The sequence below is a fragment of the Mesoplodon bidens genome (genome assembly GCF_964165515.1).
Source record: "Mesoplodon bidens genome assembly, chromosome: 19".
NCBI lineage: Eukaryota > Metazoa > Chordata > Mammalia > Artiodactyla > Ziphiidae > Mesoplodon > Mesoplodon bidens.
In genome coordinates this window covers 43,736,168-43,758,310 of record NC_138179.1, presented here as the reverse complement: position 1 = coordinate 43,758,310, position 22,143 = coordinate 43,736,168, and the positions used below count along the sequence as shown (strand labels likewise).

General features: G+C 63.0%; 2 protein-coding genes across 5 annotated transcripts; one reads left to right on the top strand and one right to left on the bottom strand.

The window, feature by feature from the left end:
* Positions 1-1,315: 1,315 nt before the first annotated feature.
* FAAP100 (FA core complex associated protein 100) lies at positions 1,316-11,533 on the top strand. 3 transcript variants are annotated; one of them, XM_081218041.1, is made up of 10 exons: positions 1,316-1,545; positions 1,744-1,862; positions 2,703-3,664; positions 4,864-5,020; positions 5,559-6,331; positions 6,425-6,561; positions 7,822-7,938; positions 9,933-10,019; positions 10,437-10,574; positions 10,880-11,533. In XM_081218041.1, exons 1-9 carry the CDS (start codon positions 1,381-1,383, stop codon positions 10,566-10,568), a joined length of 2,649 nt encoding a protein of 882 aa, XP_081074167.1. In that variant the 5' UTR covers positions 1,316-1,380; the 3' UTR covers positions 10,569-10,574; positions 10,880-11,533. The 3 variants fall into 3 exon arrangements, with proteins under 3 accessions (XP_081074167.1, XP_081074168.1, XP_081074169.1); XM_081218042.1 differs by having other exon boundaries at positions 10,877-11,533; XM_081218043.1 differs by lacking the exons at positions 1,316-1,545; positions 1,744-1,862 and adding an exon at positions 2,201-2,260.
* A 2,224-nt stretch (positions 11,534-13,757) lies between these two features.
* Positions 13,758-19,275, bottom strand: FSCN2 (fascin actin-bundling protein 2, retinal; the record flags this gene model as incomplete). Of its 2 annotated transcripts, none has more annotated exons than XM_081219331.1 (5): positions 13,758-13,963; positions 14,100-14,267; positions 14,514-14,743; positions 15,130-15,286; positions 18,450-19,275. In XM_081219331.1, 5 exons carry the CDS (start codon positions 19,273-19,275, stop codon positions 13,758-13,760), a joined length of 1,587 nt encoding a protein of 528 aa, XP_081075457.1. The 2 variants fall into 2 exon arrangements, with proteins under 2 accessions (XP_081075457.1, XP_081075458.1); XM_081219332.1 differs by having other exon boundaries at positions 14,622-14,743.
* Positions 19,276-22,143: the final 2,868 nt, after the last annotated feature.

Genomic DNA, 22,143 nt, shown 5'->3' with positions numbered 1-22,143 from the left:
AGTGGTGTGTCTCTTGAAAGGAGCATGTCCTCACTTCTAGTTCCAAAGGCCACGTGGGAGCTGGTCTCAAGAGGGCAAAGGACAGACTGCAAATGCCATACTGATGCTGGGTCCAACCCAGAAACACTGGAACAGTAGCGGTCCACTGCCCTGGGGGTTGAACACCAACCTCAACAAGGGGAATTAGAACTTTTGCTACTGGTTCTTCATTTTGGCAGGTACACCAGCCTTGGTGAGGTCAGCTGAACTCAAGCCCAGAAAACACTTGGCAGCTGGGCTCCTTCAACTTGCCCTGTCTGGCCACACCCCTCCAGATGCCTCTTTCATTCATGGGGGTCTGACCTTGGAGACTCTCCCATTGGCTTCTTAAAGGAGAGGGGTGTGGTTGACCTGTCTGCAGGCACCTTTCAGGGTCGCTCTGGATGTCAGTCTCATTCGGAGAACTCTTGGCCCCTCTGATAAGCACCCCTCCCCAGAGCCTTGGAGGACAGGGTTGGGAAGGAGAGGTGTCTTGCCCTGTCTTCACCCTGACCCTCCACGCTGACGGATGGTGAGCTGCCCCCCCTTACCAAGGCCCAGCCAGTCATTTTCTTCATGGTCTTCTGCCCTCAACCCAGAATTCCTCTGGCTTACCCTTTTTCCCCACTGTCCGTTCAGACCAACACACCCACAGACAGTTCGTTCAGGCATGAAAAAAGGGACACTTCTGCCCATGTTAAGCTCAGACGCGGCAGTGTCCTGGGGACGGGGTAGGCGTGGGTGTGGCTCAGCAGCTCAGAGGGAGGAGACTCATCCCTAGACCGAGGGCAGCCCCCGGCTGTGGAAGGGGCAAGACCTGACGCTGCCCGCCCCCTCCTGGAATTCGCAGATCTAACCGCCCCCCAAAACGCTAGAAGGTCCTTTAGGAGCGCACCGTCCGCTCGAAGGAGACGTGTTCTGACGGGCCGCCGTCCTGGGGAAGCCAGTGTACTGGCCCGGGTCCCGGAGCCGGCCCGGCCCTCGGGCGCACGAGGGAAGCGCGACCTCGGGCGGGTCCAGTGGAGCCCCGGGGGAGGACGGACGAGTGGAGAGACCAAGGCCCTTGGGCTTCCCATGTTTGGCTTTAAACACGTTGGCCCTTTGCCAAACCGTTCTGTGTCCACTAGCTTTACCTCAACGGCGTGGCCTTCGGCCCAGGGGCCCGGGCTCCCGCGGGGTCCCCAACACCTGACGCACAGCCGCCCCGCCCCCAGCTCCGGCCCCGCCCCCGCCTCGCCGCTGTACGGCGGAGCCCGCGCTGCGACCTGGGCGGCCGTAAAGCGCCGCGCCCCGCCCCGCCCCCGGCACCGGCGCTGCGAGGCCGAGACCCCTCTGGTGGCCGGGCTCCCTGGCGACCCCACGATGGCCGGCCTTGCGCCGCGGGTCGAATACCTGGCGGGCTTCTGCTGCCCGCTCGGGGGCCTGGCGGCGGGCAAGCCTCGCGTGCTGTGCCACGGGGCGGAGGTCTTCCTGTCCACTGGGAGCGAGCTGGTCTATGTCTACGACCGGGAGGGGCGGCTGCTGATCGTGAGCACCCGGCAGGCCGGGGAGGGGCCAGGGACCGGGGGAGAGGGCGGGGCGGAGTGGAGCGGGGTTCCTGAGCCCTGGAGGGGGCGGGGCCGGGCGGGAATCCACCGAAGGCCCGGCGTCTTTGAGGAGTTTGTACTCCGCCTCTTCTGGGCCCCACGCGCCCGGCCTGACTCTGCGTTCTCCCCGGACGTCCAGGCCGTGTACAAATTTCCCGGTCAGGTGTGGCACCTGGAGCTCCTGGCCCTTCGCAGGGCGCTCTACGTCCTGTGCGCCCGGAGTGGCATCTATTGCTTGTCTTTGGACCAGGCGAGCAGGTGAGGCATGGTCGCTGGACGGCACTGCTTTGGGCGGGTCCACACTTGCCTCTCCGGGGTTGAGGCGGACATGGCCTCAGATGGGCTTCTCGCTGTCTCTGACTGGTACTTCCCTGCCCTCCTCAAACACTGCCCCTGTGACCTATACGGTCCGCTTACCCCTGGACTGGGTTCAGAATGAACACTCACCAGGCCTCCAAGGTGGGGATGGTGGGCTCAGGGCCAGCTCTGAAGTCTTGGGGGCCCCTGTCCTCAGCGCCTGCCTTCTCTAACAGGCTCCTGCTCACAGAGAATTCTTAGTAAACGGGGTTCAAGCGGCTGAGTCTGCAGCCGGGAGCAGGATGCTGCCCTTTTGGCTTTGATGGGCCTTGGTGGGTCTGGCATGACACACCTATGAGGTGGGTCTCTGTGAACCCTGAGTCAGTGGTTAAAGGAGTTTCACCATCCCGCCCCCGCCACCCCCCAGTACCAGTGCAGAGCCTAGAGCCTAGACTCGGGCACCTATTCACTACTGGTTTAGAAAATAAAAAGATAGCAGGTGTGATTCACAGCTGGGGCCTTGGGGGTCTGACAGTTCTGCACTGATGAGAATTTTCTGTCCAAACCCCATTTCTGGAAGGCTTGGTACATCATATTATGCACGGGTCCCTGGGCGACTGGTGGGGAGCAAAGCGGTCCGTGGAGCAGGTGGGAGGCACTATGGCATGCCAGCTGCTCCCTGGTGGCTATAAGTCACTGAAATCGCTCCTTGTACAGACCCCAGGCCCATCATGTCAGTGTCAGGCTGTCACGAAGGGAGCTTGTGAGCACTGTAACTGACATTTGCCTGTGTTCTCAAAGGTCTGTGAGCCGGGATGACAAGGATGACAGGGACGACCGGGACAGTGAGGATGGGCAGGTCGATGAGCTCCCTGCCCCTGTGATCCCCGTGCACCCAGACACCTGTGTGCTCCCCAGTGCCACACTGCATGCCTTCACCGTGCTCGATGACGTGCTCATCACCCTGGCACAGGGCCCCACCCAGTGGAAGATGCAGCTGTTTGAGCGTCCGTGTCCAGGGGAGGACCCTAGACCCGGAGGCCAGATTGGCGAGGTGGAGTTGTCCACCTGCACCCCCCCAGCTGGGAGCCTGGGGGAGCCCACAGCCCCTCGCTTCCTCCCAGTGCTGTGCTGTGCGTCACCACCAGGCTCCAGGGCCCCACATGGCCACCCGTGGGGCTCTGGGGGCGTCACGCTGGAGGGGCCCCTCTTTGGGCTACTCTTCGGATCTGATGCCTCCCTCCTGGAGTCGCCCGTGATCCTCTGCGGTCTCCCCGATGGCCAGCTCTGCTGTGTGGTCCTCAAGACCCTGGTCACCTCCAGGTCTGCCCCTGGTGATCCGAAGGCCCTTGTCAAGATCCTCCATCACCTGGAAGAGCCTGTCATCTTCATTGGAGCCTTGAGGACAGAGCCGCTGTCCGAGGATGTGGAGGACGCGTACTGTGACTGCCTGGTGGCACTCGGTCACCATGGCCGGACACTGGCCATCAAGGCCAGCTGGGACGAGGCAGGGCATCTGGTGCCAGAGCTGCGGGAGTACAGCCTCCCGGGGCCTGTGCTCTGTGCGGCCCGCGGCAGGGGCGGCCATGTGTACCACAGCACCCCCTCGGACCTCTGTGTAGTGGATCTGGCTCAGGAGGGCTCCCCCTGGGACCTCACGCAGCGTGACAGGGCCCCAGGAGGCCTGCCCTCTCTGCTGTGTCCAGCCAGCTTGAGTGTCTGCAGCGTCGTCACCCTCTCTGTGTCATCTAGGGCGCCTGAAGGTACGAGCCACTTCTGAAAGCTAAAAACCAAAGCCATGGGGTGGGTGGAGCCTCCGCTCTGATGTCTCCTCCCTGTGAACTGGCCTTCCTCCTCTATCTGCCTCATTCCTGTTCTCCGTAAAACTGCCCGGGCAGGCCGACCCTCCCCTGGCATAGCCTCGTGGTTGATGCTTCTTGTCTTGAGGTCCTGTGTGGGTTTAGGGGCGGGGGCTGTGCCACTCTGCCTGGGTAGGGTCTGCACCTGAGTGACCCTGGGCAAGAGCATCTTCCCATGGCCAGTAGTGCAATGGAAATTCAAATCGGTTCAGGTCAAACCTTTATGTTTTTTTTGAAACTCACTTATCATGTGGGCTCCAGCGAGTCCACCCTGCACCAAAGGCAGGGGGCATCGCCAAGCTCTGATGTGTGTGTTCTCCCCAGACAGAACTGGAGGGGGTTTCAGCCATGTTTGCCCAATGTTAAGGGGGAGGGATAAGAGCCCCCCTCCCCCTAGTGCATATTCCCCTTAAGACAGCCCAAGAATGCATTGTAAGGCCTACCGTGGACCATACTTGATACGAAAGAAATGCTTTCGAAGTGAAAAGACTGCTGTGTCTCCCACAGGGAAAGAGAGACACATGTGGCAGGGAATGGGGGAGCCACACCTCTGGGCGGGTCTCAGGGCCTAGTGGTACTGGACTTGGAGAACCAGCAGGTCACAGGAGATGGAGCCTGTTTCCCGGGGAGCTCCCTGGTAGGCCAGGAGTGGGAAAGGAGACAGAAAGATGTCGAGGAGAGGCGGCAGGCTTCCAGAAGGGCCCCAGTGAGAGGCGACTGGCCAGTGGAGGAGGCCTGGGGCCTGTGTAGCACCTCCTTCTCTTAGGAAATCTCAGAGCAGCTTTGCTGGGGGTTGGGGGGCTGTTGAGGCGGGGAGGCACCCAGCTGATTTGATGGCCCTTGTCTGGCCCCATTTAGCCCTGTCCATGTATAAGGTGACGCCTCTGCTGTGCTGACACCCCGTCCCAGGGAGGGCCCTTCACAGCATATGCCCGGCCCAGGACACACCCCAGGCTCTTCGGGGATGTCTCCAGAACCCTCTTTTCCTCACCTGGGCACAGGTGTTCTGCCAACACTTATCTGAGTCCTGGGAACTGCTGCATGTTCCCAGCAGCGTGCCTCTCCCTGCCTGTTGACCAGGCCCCACGTGTGTCCACCTGCAGGGGGTGCTGAGCTCCTGGCCCTGTCTGCCAAAGGCCGGCTGATGACCTGCAGCCTGGACCCGCACTCTGAGACGCCTCACCCCACCAGAGTGACCTCGGCGAATGCTGGCCAAAAAATTAAGGAGTTGCTGTCTGGAATTGGCACTGTCTCTGAGAGGTGACCAGTGGGCTGAGGCTCGGGCAGAGGCTGGCATGGTATCCACGGAAGGCGGTGTCCCGGGTGGTGGCATTGGTCCGGGAGAGGCCTGTTACTTTGCCTCTGGCCCCTGCGATAGCCCCAGCCGTTGTGTTGCCTGGCCAAAGGCAGCACTAAAGGCCAGCTGTGGGCGCCAAGCCCCTGTGTTTTAGGGTCATTTCTAGGGTGCCTGCCATCCTTTGGGATGTCACGGTGGCACCGCAGAGGAGCAAAGGAGCCGACTTGGAACACGTTGGGGAGCACGGTGGGGGTGGCCAGCCCCACCGTGGGCACCCCTGGCTCAGTGGCCCTGAAGGGGGTGAAGCCTCCATGAGCCCAGTGGGTGAGGCCAGGCTGCCAAGTACAGGCTGCCCCAGCTCCATCCTCTGCTGCTGGAGAAGGAGGTTGGGTCAGATGATTGCATGGGCAGGACAGGAGCCCCTGAGGTGGGGGCTCTTCACCTGATGCTCGAGGAAGAACGAGGTCTGGGCCCTCCCTCAGCAGCCATGTCTGTTTCCAGAGTGTCTTCTCTGAAGAAGGCTGTTGACCAGCGGGACAAGGCCCTGACCTGCCTCAACGAAGCCATGAACGTGAGCTGCGCCCTGCTGTCGAGCCGGGAGGGTCCTAGGCCCATCTCCTGCACCATCACCACCTCCTGGAGCCGCCTGCAGCTGCAGGACACGCTGATAGCTACCTGCCTGCTGGAGAACAGCAGTGGCTTCAGCCTGGACCGGGGCTGGGCCCTGTGCATCCAGGTGCTCCGCAGCTCCCAGGCCTTAGACCTGGACTCGGCTGCCTCGGCCATCACCTACACCATCCCCGTGGACCAGCTCGGCCCTGGCGGTCAGCGTGAGGTGACGCTGCCTCTGGGCCCGGGAGAGGACGGTGCGCTTGACCTGCCCGTGACCGTGTCCTGCGCACTCTTCTACAGCCTCAGGGAGGTCGTGGGTGGGGCCCTTGCCCTCACAGACCCTTTCAAGGACCCCCCTTCGAATGAATGCACCCCTGACGTCCTGCCTGAGCAGGAGGGCGTGTGCCTGCCCCTGAGTGAGCACACAGTGGACATGCTGCAGGGCCTGCGCTTCCCCGGCCTGGCTGCACCCCACACACAGGCCCTGGGCCCACTCAGCCCTGCCAGAGACCCCATCCACACCTTCCTGGCAACTTGCTGCGGGCCAGTCAGCCAGCCAGCAGGACCAGTGTCCCTGCGGGCCAAGTACCTGCCCCCGTCAGTGGCCACCATCAAGGTGTCGGCAGAGCTGCTCAGGGCTGCCTTAGGGGACAGTCACGCAGGTTGGTGGCACCAGCTGGCTTCGCTGAGGCCTGGGGCCCTTCCTCCCTCTCCCAGGATCTGATCAGCCTCACAGCCGCACCTCTCTCCTCCAGGCGTGTCCCTGTGTTGTGCCACCCTGCAGTGGCTCCTTGCCGAGAATGCCGCCGTGGACGTCGTGAGTGCCCAAGCACTGTCCTCTGTCCAGGGAGTGGCCCCAGATGGCACTGATGTCCACCTCATCGTCCGCGAGGCAAGCACGGGTCAGCTGTCCTGCCTGTGGGGAAATTGGCCTCGACAGCAGCAGTTCTGAGTAGGGTCCCTGGGTTTCTCGAGAGGAATCAGATTCTGGGGCCCACCCTCCAGAGGATTCTGACGCATCCGAGTTCGAGAGGCAGGCTGTGATGGGGTGGCCTTCGTGGGGCCAGGGGCAGCGTCGGCTCCCAGCCAGGTCTCCATGAGTACTGCCCTGTCCAGCGCTCTCCACGCGTGGCCCCTGCCCTGCGTACTGCTGGAGTTCACAGCCAGCCCGAGCGGGTCGCTCACTTGTACCCCCAGGGGCAGCACGAGCGACTCCAGACTCCAGGCCACTAAACCCCTAGACCACCAGGGTGCCGGGCCCCATCACAGACGCCCCATGTGCAGGGGCCGCTGAGACACCAAGGTGGAGCTCAGTCCTCTAGCCCCGTTCCTCGCACAAACCTTCCTTCCCGAGACCCTCCTGGCAGCCTCGGGGTCATGTCCAGCAGACCCTTGTGCTGCAGTGTTGGAGGCTCTGGCAGAGCATCCCGTGTGGCCGGGCACACCTTGCTGAGGATGGTGGGTGGAGGCTGCCCACTGGACAGCCCTTTCAGGTCAGGCCAAGACTAGGCAGTGTCAAGGTCGGGTGTCCCTGGGGCCTGGTGGTGGTTCTGCAGGTGGCGGAGAGGGGTGGGTGCCCCAGTGCATCCTAAGATTCCAGAAGGAAGAGCTGCCAGAGACAGTGTCCTTCCTAAGGTCCCTAGGCCTCTGGGGCCTTGCCTTGTGTCCTGGCTCTCGCCCATCTTTGCCAGATTCCATCTTTGGCTGGAGGGCACTGGGCTGACCTCACTTGCCCAGCCCCCTCCCTGTTTTCACACCTGCAACCCTGACCCTGCTGTCTAGTGCCTCAAGATGCACAGGGTGGGCCATGGGTGGGTCTGGGCGTGGGCTGTCCGTGGTGGTGCAGCCACAGCAGGCACTTTTTCTGGAGTGAGTGCCACGGATCTGGATGCTGAGGGAAGAGGGGTCTTCCTGGACAGATATTCCAAAGGAGCAGCTTTGCTGTTGCTTGGCTAGCTGGGTCTTCAGGTGAAAATTCATGTTGAGTGTGGAGATCCAGCCCTGGGAGCCCCCTGAGCTTTGCCCACAGTGGGATGTAGAGGGCAAGCCCAGGCTTCACATGCCCCTGCCACCTTGGACACTCCCGCCGGCCACACTGCCCTCGGGCAGGTCAGGACTCTGGACGGCCAGTGAGGTTCCTTGTGTGTTGCAGGTGGCCGTGACCGACCTGTGCCCAGCAGGGCCCATCCAGGCCATGGAGATCCAGGTGGAGAGCTCCTCTCTGGCCAACATGTGCAGGGCACACCACGCCATCGTCGGGCGTTTGCAGGTCTGTCGGTCATCATGGGCTTGTTTGGGAAGTCTCTGTGGGGTGGTGGGGACACAGGACCCTGGTGGTCTGTGGCTTCCTGCCTGGGGTTGCAGGTAAGCTGTGGGCGGTTGGGAGGTGGGTGGGGGACTTGCTTCTCATCCTCCTGGCAGTAGCACCCAGTGGCCTGTGAGCACACGTGGTTAAAGGGAGACAGTCCACTGGAGACCAGCGTGAGATTTCTTCTACACTTGCCTAGAGAAGCCAGGCTCGGGCCCCGGGACCATCTGGGCCTCCACGTCTTTGCCAAGAAAGCGGGAGGTGGGAGCCAGCCCCTCCCATACACACAGCCCCAGGGGCCCTTCCTGCTGCTTCACTGCCATGCGCGGCTACTGGGGCTGCAACCCCAGGATCTGAGGGGAGGTCTTTGTGTTCCGGAGGGAAGCCTGTCAGCTGGTGCCCTTGGCAGGCTGGGTACAGGGTCAGGTGGCCCATCTCCTGCCTGCTCTGAGTGTGTGCAGCCTCGGCTGCGCAGAGGGGTCCGAGGTGGCAGCTATCAACTGATTCCCACGCTTTTCCTTAAACATGGACTCTGTGTCAGCCTCACCTGGGAACTTGGTGCACGTCCCTAGGCCCCACCCTAGACCCCAAGAGTCGGAGAACCTGCAGTCCAAGCTCCGCCAGGGATCCGAGGCTGCTGTTCTAGACCTACCAGTGCACCCAGGCGAGCTTGGGGCCAAGCCATGACCAGAGGTCTCCCTCAGGCACTACTGTGACAGCCCTGCTGTGGCACATCCATGGCCTCATGCCTGGGCTCAGGAGTCCCCCGTCCCCAGAGCAGAGCTCCCACGCCTGCATTCCTCTCCCCAAGAGGGCGCCCCGTGTTGCTCTTGCCGGGCCTGAAACAAGCAGGACTGTCTCCAGACCCACTGAGCTTGGCAGTTGAGAGGTGGACAGTTAGTGAGAAGCCGGGGGAGGAGCGTACCGACCAGACTTCCAGCAAGAAGGGGAGTTAGTGTCCTGGGGCTGCTGGAACAAAGTGCCGCAGACGGGACACAGTGCGTTCACTTTGGAGACAGGGATCCAGGTGTCCGCGGGGTGGTTCCTTCTGAGGCCTCTCTTCTGGGCGCATGGATGGCCGACTCCCCCCTGTGTCCTCACGTGGTCATCCCTCTGCATATCCGTGTCCTGATCTTTTCCTAGAAGGACACCAGTCCTGTGGGATTAAAGCCAACCCACGTGACCTCATTTTAACTTGATTATCTGTGAAGACCCTCTCTCCAAACACAATCACCGGGGGTGCTGGGAGCTGGAGCTTCCAAGTGTGAATTTGGGAGGCATGCTTCAGCCCCCAGTGGAACGCTGGGGACACGTCCTTGATGGGAATCTTCTTGTGGGCTGCAGACCTCTGTCCTCCGTCTGCTGACACTATGCTTGTGTAATGGGAGTGTTCTCGTGACAACTGGCGTTCATTCACCTGGCTGCTTGGAATCTGGGGGGCCTTGTCAGGTGTGCAGCTTCTGCCACTGGCAGCATCTCCTGCTGCCCCTTGGGGTGTCGAGGTCTCTTCTCAATGCTCTGCCCCGGAGGCCAGCGGGAGCCTTGCTTCCTGGGTCCGTCTGCAAGCTTGGGTTCAGCCCTGAGAGCCGGCCAGGCTGCCTCCAGAAAGCAGGACGTGAAGCAGCCCTCTCGAGGGCCAAGACAGGAACAGCGGTGCCAAGGCCTGAGGCCAAGGATGGGGAAGGGGTGGCGGTAGGAGGTGGGTAGTGAGGGGAAAGGACCGAGAAGAAAGTTACTTCCAAGTAAATGATCGTCAGGCCGGGGCTAGTGTGCCCTGCTGCCCGAGGTGAAGGTTAACCGGGGGCTAGGCAGGGAGGCCTGATGGATGGCTCGGGGAGGGGGAAGGGCCACCTGGCTCTGCGGGCTGGAGGACAGGTGCCAGGAGCCCCGGGTGCTACCTTGGGACACACGGGAAAAGCACCCTCTCCAGCCGTGTGCCCCTTGTGTCCCCCCAGAGGCTGGTCATGGAGCAGGCTGCCCGGGGCTCCAGCCCGCCTGACCTCCGCCTGCAGTATCTTCACCAGATCCAGGCCAACCATGAGGTGAGGTCCTTCAGGGATCCGTGCCCTGAACCTTCCACCAGCCTGGGCTCCTCTGGGGACACACAGATACTGGGGTATTGCCCAGCTTGGCAGGGCCTCCCAGTCCTCACAACCGAGTCGGGTCTGGGCTCCTGTTGCAGGGGTGAGGTGGGGACAGAGTGGGCACGGCCACTCCTCCAACCTGTCCCACATTGGCTAGGACACGCCTGTCCCCTGGGGACATGGTCTTCCTTCAGCCCAGCTACGCCTCCTGTCCCGAGGGGTCATCACGTTAAGGCCACAGAGGAGTGTTTTTCCTGGGCCACCTACCACAGTCGGAGTAGGATCTGCACGTGGTGGGTGTCCCCCAGAGGGACCCGCTGACGTGCCCAGTGGGAAGGTGGGGCCCTAGCTGCTGCCGCCCATTCCTTCCTGTAGACGCTGCTGCGGGAGGTGCAGACCCTGCGGGACCGGCTGTGCACGGAGGACGAAGCCAGCTCCTGCGCCACCGCCCAGAGGCTCCTGCAGGTGTACAGGCAGCTCCGCAGCCCCAGCCTCCTCCTGCTGTGATGCCAGGTAGGCCCCACCCCACCCGGCTCTGTCCCTGCTTCTGGCCCCTCTAACAACTCACAGTACCTTCGTGGTTTTATGGAGAAAACCTGGCTCCTGACCTGGGCGGCACTGTGGGCCTGGTTACAGCTGGGGAAGGTCTGGGGTGAGTGCAGCCGGCCCCCCAGATGGCCACCTGGCGCCCCCGGGGTGGGTGTGCTCAGAAGAGGCAGCTCGTTTAGCAGCTGTGTCAGGGTAGCGAGGCGGTCCGTGACCCCGCTGGGCAGGGGCCTGCTCGTCCCCCCGCATCACTGCTTCCTTTCCTCCAGCAGCTGCCACGGCCTCCGCGCTCAGCCTCGACACCGCTGGGCCGCCTCCCACCCAGAACGTCGGGGCTGGATCACGGACATCTCTCCACTCAGAAGCTGGGCCCCAGCCATGGGGTCCGGACTCCAGAGCAGGAGCGTCGTTGCCCTAGTGGCCTGCAGAGGCCGCAGAGACAGGGCTTCTGGGTTGAGCCTCGGGCGGGTGTGTTTTGGTGGTTGTCGCATTCCCACCGTGGTGCCCAGAGCCCAGAGCTACCCCTCTTGGCAGCACCACCCACCCACCCACAGACCTGTTGTCCAGCACTGTCCACACCTGTCCAGCCGCCTCGCTCTGGGTGCCTCGACCCCGCTTCTCTGCAGCCGCTGGGGTTACCGGTTGGGAGGGTGCTCCCTGTGACCAAAGCATGACTGTGGGGGAGGGGGCATTCCTGCAGGTGCCCTGTGGCCAAAACAACAACTTGGTGCCTCCGGCCGGGGCCACACCCAGTGCCCAGCACTGTGCATTGTTTCCAAGGGTCCCTGGGGGCAGACAGCAGCCCCAGCGTGGCTCCGGTGCTTTTGGGGAGGGTGTCTCTCCCCCAGACTTCACACGGTGCTTTCCTGCTGTGCGTGCAGGGCCTGCGAGGCATCCTGCCTCAAAAAATGACCCTTTCTGGTGTTCTGCCTTGGCCTTGGCTGTTTTTTAGCCCTCCCCCTTCAGTCTGGTGGCAGCTTTGACCTGGATTCCTGGACACACCCCCAGCTCCAAGCCCCCGACAAGTCTGGTGGCCACTGCACGGCCCAGATGAGCCTTGAACTGACCTCTAGGGGGCCCTCAGGCCAGCAGGAAGCTTCAACACTGGGGTGAAGTGGTCCCTGCAGGGCCGTTCAGGCCATGAGGGTCCCTGCCCAGGAGGACCAAGGCCACCTTCTCGTCGCCCTCCATGGAGGGAGAGGGGCTGGTGGGGTGCTCCGAGTTGGGGTCTGGGAGAGTGGCTGATTGCCACATGGACCCAGCACTGAAGGGTTCTTCAGGGTGGGAGGGAGGATGGGGAGGGGGGCCAGCCCACTCAGTACTGTCCTGTTCCTTCTGTCCCTGAGGTTGCTGGGAGCAGCGTGACAGCTGCCTTCTTCTCCAAGGATGAGCAGGCAGTCCACCTCCAGCTTCTGCTGGTCCTTAACGCAGCCTGGAGGGGAGCTGTGGCCCAGCCAGCGAAGGGCCTGCACCCCCTTAGTCCTGTCCCCGGCTGTTTCTGAGGGTCGTCTTTCTGTCACCTCCCTGAGTGCCACGGGGGAGGATGGAGCGGCCAGTCCAGCCCAAAGGGACCCCCAAGCACTCTTCCCTGCCTCCCCTCTCCAGCTGCAGCCCCAGGCTGTGCGGGCTCCACTCAGCGATTGTCTGAAGCCAAGTACACTGTCAGGCCAAGGTCAGAAAACAGGAGACCCCTCCTTGGCACTCTGTGGATCACCTGAACACTAGTGCCAGCTTCTCTCAGGTCAAGAGTGCCCCGCAGATGGGCCCCCAACCCTCCTGTCCCATATGCCACCAGGGGGCAGTGCAGACCACAGCTCAGGACAATCCCTCGTTCCCTCCGGGGCCCGGCTCCTGTGTCTGGTACTTGCAGGGTCAGTTGGAGCCCACCTTGAAGTGTGTTGGCCCATTTGGCTCCCAGCCCTTCTTCATCCCTAAGGTGAGAGGAGGCCAGCGAGGCGGGGAGTCAGCGAAGGAGGGCCCTGGGGAGAGACTGGGGAGGGGTCCTTGCTGGTCTTCCCCACCCCCAGGATGCCTCACCCCTTCCTGTCCTCCCTGGCCATATGTGTCCACTCCCCTCTGGAACCAGCTCTGCACCCCTTCCTTGCTGCCCTCCTTTCCCAAAGTGCCTCACTGGCCACACTCACTGGAGGTGGGGCTTCAGGCCCCAGGCAAGGGTGGGGCTGCCCAGGGTGGGGAGAGGGGTGTGGGCTGAGGGGAAGGGTCGGTGAGGTCACCTGTGCCTGTGGTCTCCCCCTACTCCAGGCTCTAGACTGTACCCCCAGCCCTCCATCACCCCGGTCCCCAAGGTCCAGGTCAATCCCAGGGGGCATGCCTCCCACCCCACTCCCACCTCCAACGGTCCAAGGTTACCCAGCCCATAAGAGACACTGCCCTGGGTGGGGGTCCTTGGGGACCCAGGGGTTTTGGGTGCCAGCTGGTTTGGGGAAGCACATGGGTGAACCATGGGCCTTGTCCCAGTCATCCACCCTTCCTAGGCTGGGTGGGGCTGGGTGGCAGCAGGCGGGTGCAGAGGCTGAGAAGGGCCCTCTCCCCCACGGCTGACCACACACAGCCCTGTTTGGGACGGGTGGGTGTCACTTTTCCATCAGGTGCTTCCAGGATTCCCTAAGACCCTGCCCTTGGGGAAGGGAGCAGTGATGTGCACTATGGAGACTCCAAAGACCCTCTGACCTACCCGACTTGCTGGGGCCTGGGACCAGGCTCCTTCCAGCTCCCCCACCCCCACCCCGGTCCTGCTGAGTAGAGTGGGGGTCCCCTCTCCCGGGCTTAGGGAGGGGACATGCGCCAAGGAGAGACAATCCCGGGGTGGGGGTGGTGGTGCGGACAATAGGAGGCCCGGGACTGGTTGTCCAGGATGGGGTTGTGGGACGTTCAATCGGCTGGACCCTCCTGGACAAGCCCCGACCTTGGATTTTCTGGGCATAAGGGATTGGGGGGGAGGGGGTAGTTGTCCAGCGGCCATCGCAGGAGCCCCAGGGCGGAGGGGCCAGGGGCCGCTCCTGTGCAGCACTCTTGAGACCAGCGAGCCTGCAGACCCTCCGCGCACACCCTTCCCCACCCCGAGCGGCGCCACTGACCCGCGAGCCGCTGGTCACAGACACGGTTTAATGGGGGACAGGAGGGCGGCACTCAGTACTCCCAGAGCGCAACCCCGGCCGGTGCGTCTGCGTCCGCACGCAGCAGCCCCGAGGCGCCGCCGCGCAGGTACTTTCCGCTCCGGGCGCGGATGGCCAGGCGGCCGCGCTCACGGAACTCAAACAGGAAGTCCTCGGCGCGCTCGCCGTCGCTGCACACGCTGCCGTGGCTGCCGGTGTGCCAGAACCCGCCGCCGCGGCCTGGGGGTTAAGGGGAGAGGGGGTCGGCGGGCGGCTCGCTCCCGGCCCCGCTCCCCCCATCCCCCTCGGCGCCCCCCCACTCTCGCCGGGCCGCAGCTCCTCGCGCTCCCCCCGCCCCCATCCCGCACGCCCGCACCTCGGATCTGGTAGGCGCCGTCGCTGAAGCTCAGGTGGAACACGTCGTAGACGGAGCGGTTGGTGTCCAGCTGGTTGGAGCCTCGGCGGTGGCAGACGAAGCCGTCCAGGCCCCGCAGCACGAGGATGGGCCGGTTGATGAGCTTGAGGATGAACTCCTCGTCCTCACCTGATGGCGAGAAAGGGGTTGAGGGGCCTTAACGGGGCTCCCCTGGAAGAGCTCCAGGCCCGGACTCACTGCCCAGCTTGTGTGCCTCGATCTGCCACTGCCATTGCGTTATGTGGCCTTAGCCAGGGGCCTGCAGCCGTTGAGCCCCCGTTTCCCCAAATGTGCAGCAGTGATCAGGGTGCTCTGGATCTGCTCCTCCACGTCAAGAACAATGATCTGGACTAGCGTGGACAGCAGCAGCTTCACGGGGAGGGAGAGGGGCCAGCCCTCGTGGAGACAGGGTCTCCGAGCTGGCCCTGGCCCCAGGCAGAGGGCCCCGCCCCAGTCTCCCCAGGGAATGAGAGGAGTGCTCACCCACAAAATCGCTGATGGCCGCCAGCTGCCCATTCTTCTTCATGCACACATAGCGCCCATTGCTGGCCTTGAGGGCCACCCGCCGGCCCCGCCACTCCATCTCAAACATGGTGCTCGCAGAACTGGAAGGGGCAGGTCAAGGTCCCCTCAGAGGAGCAGGACGTGGGGGCTCAGGGTCAGGCCTCCCCATCCCCCTCAAGTCCAATACCACCCCCTCAGAGGGAGGGACAGGCACTTGCCTTCCACTGATACCCCCACCACCATTAAGAGCTGTCCCTCACCCCAGTGGGCATTCTTCCCTGGCTGGGCTGCTGTGTGGTCCCCGTGGTTGAGGTGGAGGTGGTAATGCAGGTGGTAGTGGTAATAGAGATGATGGTGATGGTGGAGGTGGTGGTGATGGTGGAGGTGATGGTGATGGTAGAGATGGTGATGGTGATGGTGATGGTGGAGGTGGTGATGGTGGAGGTGGAGGTGAAGATGGTCATAGAGGTGGGGATGGTGCACTCACACTTGTGTGGCTGTGGCCTGGATCCCCCCGTGGGTGACCAGGGTCCAGTAGCCCCCAGTGCTGGAATAGAAGGTGCACTTCTTTGTCTCCCGGTCAATTTGCATCAGGAAAGTCTCATGATCCAGTTCTTCATCTTGGTTAGCTGAGACATTGATCCCTGGAGGGAGGAGATGGGAAGCCCCTCACGCCTCACCCTGGGTGGGGTGGGGAGCAGAGGGATGGGGAGGCATGCTCTTGGGGCAACCCTGAAGTCAGTGGGGGTCTCATCTAGAACTCTCTGGACTCTAGATTTGGAGCTCTGCCCCAGGGCCGTGTGAGTGCGTCATGGACCCATACACACTGCTTCCAAAAGGTACTTGCCCAGCTCCCACCGCAGCCCCAGGAACCAGGCCCTTCCGTGCCGGCAAATCCCCTGCTTCTGCTAATCGTGAGGTAATCTGCTTGCTCCTGCTCTCTCGACCCAGGACTTACACCAGCCTCTATTTATAACTCTCCCCTAAGCCACTGGATGGACACAGTGGGGTCCCTGTCCTTCCCCAGCCATGGCTCAGGGCACAGCAGGGGCCTGGGGTTTGCTCCTGGGCGCTGAGCAGGGATTGGACCCCTGTCACCTCCCCAGCCCCTCACTCTCATGTGCGCGGTCTCCCAAGAACCCTGAGGGAGGGCAAGGCTACTTGGGGCTCTGCTTGGGGTTCCTGGGAGGGAGACGAAGGGGTCATCCATGACCAGGGTGGGGGGCAGCAGGCAGGCGGTAGAGCCTCCCCAGTATCTTCCCTTAAACCACATCCCTGTTCCATCACAACTGGCCACTCCAAGAGATATGGCAGATCACAGAGGTCCCCTGAGGCTGGGCTCCAGCGGCTCCAGCTAGGGGAGCAGGAGGGAGTGTGGCAGACCCCCATCAGAGCCTGAGGGTCAGGGCCACATCCCGTCCTGCCCTTCCCCCAGCAGGCAGAGCCCAGACTGCAGAGGCCAGGACCTGTCACCCTTCATGGCTGTGCCCTCCAAAGCCCCCCAAGCTGGGGTCTGTCTCCCTTCTTACACAGATCATTGCTCAGAGCCAAAGAAGGTGGCCCAGCATCCTCACTGCCAATCCCACCGTCCCATCAGCGATACTGAACAGAGTGAGCGCCAGCTGCCCCTGGGCCCGTGGCCGGCAGTAACGAATCAGACAGCGGCCCTTGCCCTTCTAGCACTGGTCCGTGGGGAGCGGCGGACAACAAGAATGGTGGTACATCCAGTGCCCGTGAATGCTGTGGGTTTTGGCCAGGGACAGCCTCACTGAAGCAGACCTGAGGAGGTGAGGGAGCCATCCCTGCAGGGACTAAGGGGGGAGCGAGGCCAGGGGTCTGAGGCTGTGGCTGCACCTCCACCCCCATCTCTGAGGCCAAGCCGTTGGTGTCCCCAGCGTTGCCCCACACACACCCCTTCCAGACAGGATGCAGCCTAGGGGCTCCGTCTCACACAGCTGGCTGCTCCTGGGGCCCTGGCCTTGAGGCAGGAGAGGCTCCACGGAGTCCTGGTTGCCCGCAGAGTGTGGACCCCACTGTTCCAGGAGGGATTGGTCAAATGGTGGGTGTCTGAGAGCATTTACAGGAGAACTTTCCTTACTCCTGCGAAGACTCAGAAGAGCCAGTGCCCCTCTTTCCTTTGGACTTTGTCCTGTCTGGATGTGAGCCTGGAACAGCAGCAGCCATCTTGTGACCACAAGGCACCAGCCTGAGGTCAGAGCTGTCCTGGGAGAGAGGTTCCTCGAAGAGGAAAGAGTGGAGGACTTTGGTGATGCCACTGAGCTGGCAGTGGTGCCTGCCGGGTACCCCACCACCCCCGTGCCTCCAGACTTCCGTTTAGGTGAGATAATCAGTGTCCTTGTGGCTTAAGCCAATTTGCGGCCATTGTTACTTGCAGCAACGAACACTGCCTGCTGGGTGGCCCCACAGCAATGCCACATCAGTGAGGGCCGGCAGCGGGCACAGCAGAAACAAGCAGAGCCTGGCTGATAGAGGCTGCAAAAGAAAAATATTGGCAGGAGAAGCCAGGGTGCTCACCAACACTCCAGGGGGAAGGAGATGGGTTTGGGGGCTGCCTGACCAGCAAAATGACAGGGACCGAGGCACCACCACTCCACAGAAGCCGCCACTCCAGCTACCTTGGAATCTAGTGGCACCTCTCCCCCGCTCCCACAGCACTGAGATGCCACACTCCACTTCCTCAAATCACTGGTAGCCAAGTCAACATCTGAATATCTCCGGGCCAGGTCCTATGCCCTCAGGCTTATTGTAAGGAAAGCAGGGAGGCGAATACTTTGTATCCAGCATCTCCTTTGACTCACAGAGAAAGCTTTTTCACACTGCTGCCCACCTTTTACTGACAAGCCAAGCACATGGGCCTTGGCCTAGGCCAGAAAGCAGTGTGGCCAGACAGTAGGACCTGACATGGGAAGGACCAGGGCTGTCTGTCTGCCCTCCTGCCCCAGGACCCGACCACATGCCGCAAGTGCTTGGGGGTGTTCGCTGAATGCCGGTCCCTGCTCTGCACTAGCCTTGAAGACCTGGACTACAGGCAGGGGCCCCTAGAGCCACAGCTGGGCCACCCCTCCAGGTGCTCAGGGCCGGGTCTCTGCCTTCTGGACCAGGTGGTGGCAGTGAGCCGGGCCAGGGTATGCCCAGCCACTCCTGGGTGCACAGAGCCAGGAGCCCAAGCAGCTTGGGGCCACTCTGGGACCTCACCTTCTTCGAGGGGAAGTAGGAACTGCCCACGTTCACCCCACAGGCATGTGATCACATGTGGAAGGGCCCACCGGTCACATGAAGCAGGTGACCGATGATCCGGGACTTGGGGGGAGCCACGCCACACCTGTTGGGTAGAGACAGTGTCTCCCCACCAAGGAGTCCAGGCCCTGGAGGGGCCGCTTACATCCCGCTGGACTGGAGGAACCCCAAGACCCCTCCCCACTCCACTCTTGCTGTCTCTCCTTGCCCTGCCCTTGGTCGCCTCCCAAACCCTTTAAAGTTCAGAAGTGGGGTGAGGGAAGGGAAGGGGAGGGGCGGGCAGGGGGCCAGCCCAGTGTGGGCGGGGCCTGCCCTCCTACTTCTCACAGCAGCTGACCTGGGCCTCAACCACCTCCAGCTGGACGCTGCCCATCCTGCATCCAGTAGCTGTCCAGCGGGCCCAAGGCTCAGCAGGGACCCCATACGTGGCCCACGGCCCACCCACCTACGCTGTGTGCTGCCACACACACGTCCCCACCCATTGGCTGCCGTGCCACTCGCTGCACAAGCCCCACACTGAGAGCATGGCCGGCCCCGCACCCTCATTACCTTGCCGCACGGACACGTAGCGGTGGTTGGCGGCCACCAGCACCACCTGCGGGTGACTCTCCTCCAGGTCGAAGAGTTCGTCCTTGCCGGGCCGTGTGTTGCGGCCAGCCCTGAGCGTGCCTGCGGGTCCCACGGGCGCCAGGTAGCGGCCGTCACAGTCCTTGAAGGCCAGCTTGCCCGCCTTGAACTCGAGTGTGTAGCGGGTGCGAGCCTCGGGCTCCCAGACGAGGCGGCCATCGCTGCGCAGGTAGCGGCTGTCGCAGGACTTGAGGCAGTACTGCCGGTTCTGGAAGATGAGCGTGACGAGCGCGTCCACGCCCCACGGTGTGTTGCTGTCCGCCGCGATCTCGTCCTCCTGCGGGCACAGGTGCGCGTAGCGCCGCCGGCTCACACTCAGCAGGTGGGCCTGCGGGTGGATGGCCAGGTGCACGGTCCACAGCTCAGCCGCGGTGATGGCTGTGGCGAAGCAGGACAGCTGGTCCTCAGTGCCGCCGAAGAAGCGGCCGTGCGGCTCCGACTGCAGCACCCAGCGCCCGTCAGGCTGCGGCAGGACCAGGAAGCGGCAGTCGCGGCCCGGCCGCTCCGCCTCGCAGGCCACGCGCCCGTCCTCCTCGGCTGACAGGTAACGGCCCAGGTGGCTGCTGCGAAACAGCACAGCTGTGCCCTGGCCCGGGTCTGGCTCCAGCACCCACATCTGCTTCCTCTTGAGGCTGGGTGCCGAGGCGTTGACCTTGAAGCCAAAGCTCTCAGCCGTCAGGTAACGGTCAGTATCATTGACGAGGCCAAACTGGATCTTCAGCACCTGGTGCAGGCCATTGGTGGGCATCTTCGGGCCTGGCTGAGGTCCCCGAGAGGGGCCTGGGAAGCTCTCTCTGTGTGCTCACGGCCCCCGAGGTCCCCCAGAGGCCTGGCTCGACGGGGTCGGCCCGTGGCCCCCAGGCCCAGCCGGCGTCATGGACCTGCTGCCCGCTCGGATGCTGCCTCTGGCCAGCGGTCACGGGCCCAGGCAGCTCTTACATGGCCAGCGGGCAGCAGAGGGCGGGTGGGAGGGCGGATCAGAGCTGTGCCGGCTTAGGAGCAGCAGCAGCCTTTCGTTACCCCAGCTTGGATTTCAGCCACTCCCGGACTGCCCAGGGGCCAGAGCCCAGGGCCGGCAGGGCTGGAGAGCGCCACCCGCCGCAGGGCCGACCACCTCCTTGTCCTCGCTGGCAGCTGCCCGGGCCCCAGCTCGGGTCCTGTGCCCCGCCCTCTGGCCCCTGCACGTCTTGGCTTCTCTCCTTGCCCCCCACCTCCGGGCCCCCAGACCCACTGCACAGACTCCCCAGCCCAGCCCAGCTCTTTCCCGAGGTAGAGAAAGCCGCCTGGTGGAAAACTTGCATGTGGCCGCAACCCGATCGCAGCCCTCCACCCTCAGCCGCCAGATCCAGTTACTGCTTCTCTGATTCCTGCTGCCAGGAGTGCGGCAAGGCCTCCAACCCGGGCGGCTGCAGCTGAGTCGCATGCCATCCCCCTCAGTGGCCCCTGGGTCACAGCCTGCAGCCCTGAGTGTAATGCTTCCCGAGGGTGGCCTGTTGCTGGGAAAGTGGCAGGCAGGGCTGTCAGTGCCAGTGAGTGGGGCCAGGCGCCCCTGTCCCCATCCTGGCACCCATGGCACCCAGATCCAAACCAGGTGTGGAGATGCAGCCGCTTGGCCAAATTCACACTGGCCAGGGAGCCTGGTTGTGTTGGGTCCCGGGAAAAGGGCCCTTGGTTTGAGCTGAGGTGGCAGCTGTGTGATGGAGAGTTACACCCGCCTTGCAGGTTGCACAGCGGGAGGGTGACATGGGAGCATGAACGTGGAGCAGACATGACTCCAGGCAGCACAAGGAGGTGGCAGGCTGTCAGACTCGGGGTCACGGGGCCAGGCTGACCTGACCCCTGTACCCTGAGCAACTCTCAGGGCCCATAAGGTTGCTCTGTCTTCTACGGGCAAGCTCTGGTGAAGCCAGCCTTGATGGGTGGCCTTGGAGACCGCTGAACTGCTGTTCACATTGCCAGAGCGACTGGCCTGACTGCAGGGTCTTTATGGGCTGGGTCCGGGGATCACATAGGGCGAAGCTTTCCCAGCAGAGGGATGAGGCCAGCAGGCTAGGAGAAGCCAGAGCTGGCTACCTCTGACCCGGCATCTCCCAGCCCAGCCTCTGGGGCCGCCCCATTGCACCTCCCCACGCCCCCGACGCTAAGCCTGAGGGGGCTGTCTTTGGGAGCTGCAGCGGGCCTGCTCAGCCTTGCCCTGCCTGTCTGTCTCTTGCACCTGCCTCAGGGGCCAGGAGCCAAGTAGTGAAACCAGAGCTGCCTGTCCTGGGCCCGGGCCAGCCTTGGTGTCCTCTTCCTCATCACAGCGTGTGACCCTCAGGCCTCCCTTCTCTGGGGACCAGGACTGGGAGCCACAGGGCCCTTCCAGCCACGGCCCCCAGAGTCTTGCCCTTGATGTTCTAGGCATCACCCCTCCATCCCTTTCGAGGCCATATGGGGGTCCAACAGAATGAAGGGGCCTTGGGCTGGGCATGCGTAGGCCCCAGGGAGTGGGTGGGGCAGAGGGGCACATGGGTCAGGACTCGTTCCTCCATTTTCCAGGTCCCGGACAATGACCTCCCCAGGCACGTGCAGACACTGAGGAGGAGACCAGGAGACCCGACCCCTTGTTTGGGGGGTTCAGGTTGGGGTTCAGGGAGGTAGGCCTGCACACAAATCCCCATGACAGCATAGTGCACGCCACAGGTCAGCTGAGCAAGGGGTTGGTCTTGGCTCTCCCTGGGGGCTAGTGTTGTCCACCTCTGCGACCCACACATTTATGGGGCATTGACTGTGTGCCTGGCTAGGCTGCATGCCAGGTACCCCATGGTAGGGAGATGCAATCTGGGGTTGCACTCCCCTCCCCAGAGATGATGCCCACAAAAAATCCCCCCAAGTTCCTATGGGACTGGGTTGCCCAGGCCTTGATGCCGGGGAAATGTCCTGGTTTGGAGGTACAAGCCATGATGCTGTCCACACTTCAGGTCACATGTGTACGGGGGTGGGGAGTGGGCTGAGGGGCAGCTGTGCCCATGGCCACCTCCAGGCATGGGCACTGGTCTCTCCTCTGCACCCCCAACTCCCAGTCAGGCTGCAAAGGAGCTGGCCGGTTCCGATTAGCATGACGGCCTCATTAGCGCTGACTGGTGCTGGCAGGGCGCTCATGGGCATCACGTGCCCCACGGGAGGAAGCCCAGCCGCCAGGCGCTAAGTGGGCCTGGCTCCAGGCAGCTTCTCAGCAGCAGAGCCAGAAAGAAGGGCCTGTGGCCTCTCAATTCTAGGGCCCCACAGCCCCAGGTGGGGGTGGGGTGGGGCTCCTTGGCACTAACGCAGGGGCGTGAGCCATGGGCTGGCCTTTCAGGCCCCAGGGGGACTCTGAGAGGCGAGCCTTCCAGCCCAGGCTTCCTTGGAGGGAGGTAGTTTGCACAGATGGTCCCCCCTCCCTCCCTCCCTCCCCCTCAGGATCTCAGGCCCTCGTCCAGCTGCCTGCTAGGGTCATGGTTCTTTTCTGGATTCCCCAAAAGATTCTGGCACACAGTAGGTACTTAATAAGTGCCTGTTTGGTGTAGGGCTCTTATGTGATGGGCTGAGCCTCTGCTGATAGATGGGGCGGTGTGCATGGGAGTCTGGGCCGTGTGTG

What these genes read in the sequence shown, in the direction of transcription:
- FAAP100 (XM_081218041.1), top strand. Translation starts at nt 1,381, where the DNA reads ATGGCCGGCCTTGCGCCGCGGGTCGAATACCTGGCGGGCTTCTGCTGC. An exon ending in GGGAGGGGCGGCTGCTGATC is followed by an intron (nt 1,546 to 1,743) that starts GTGAGCACCCGG and finishes CCGGACGTCCAG; the next exon opens with GCCGTGTACAAATTTCCCGG. An exon ending in AGATCCAGGCCAACCATGAG is followed by an intron (nt 10,020 to 10,436) that starts GTGAGGTCCTTC and finishes TCCTTCCTGTAG; the next exon opens with ACGCTGCTGCGGGAGGTGCA.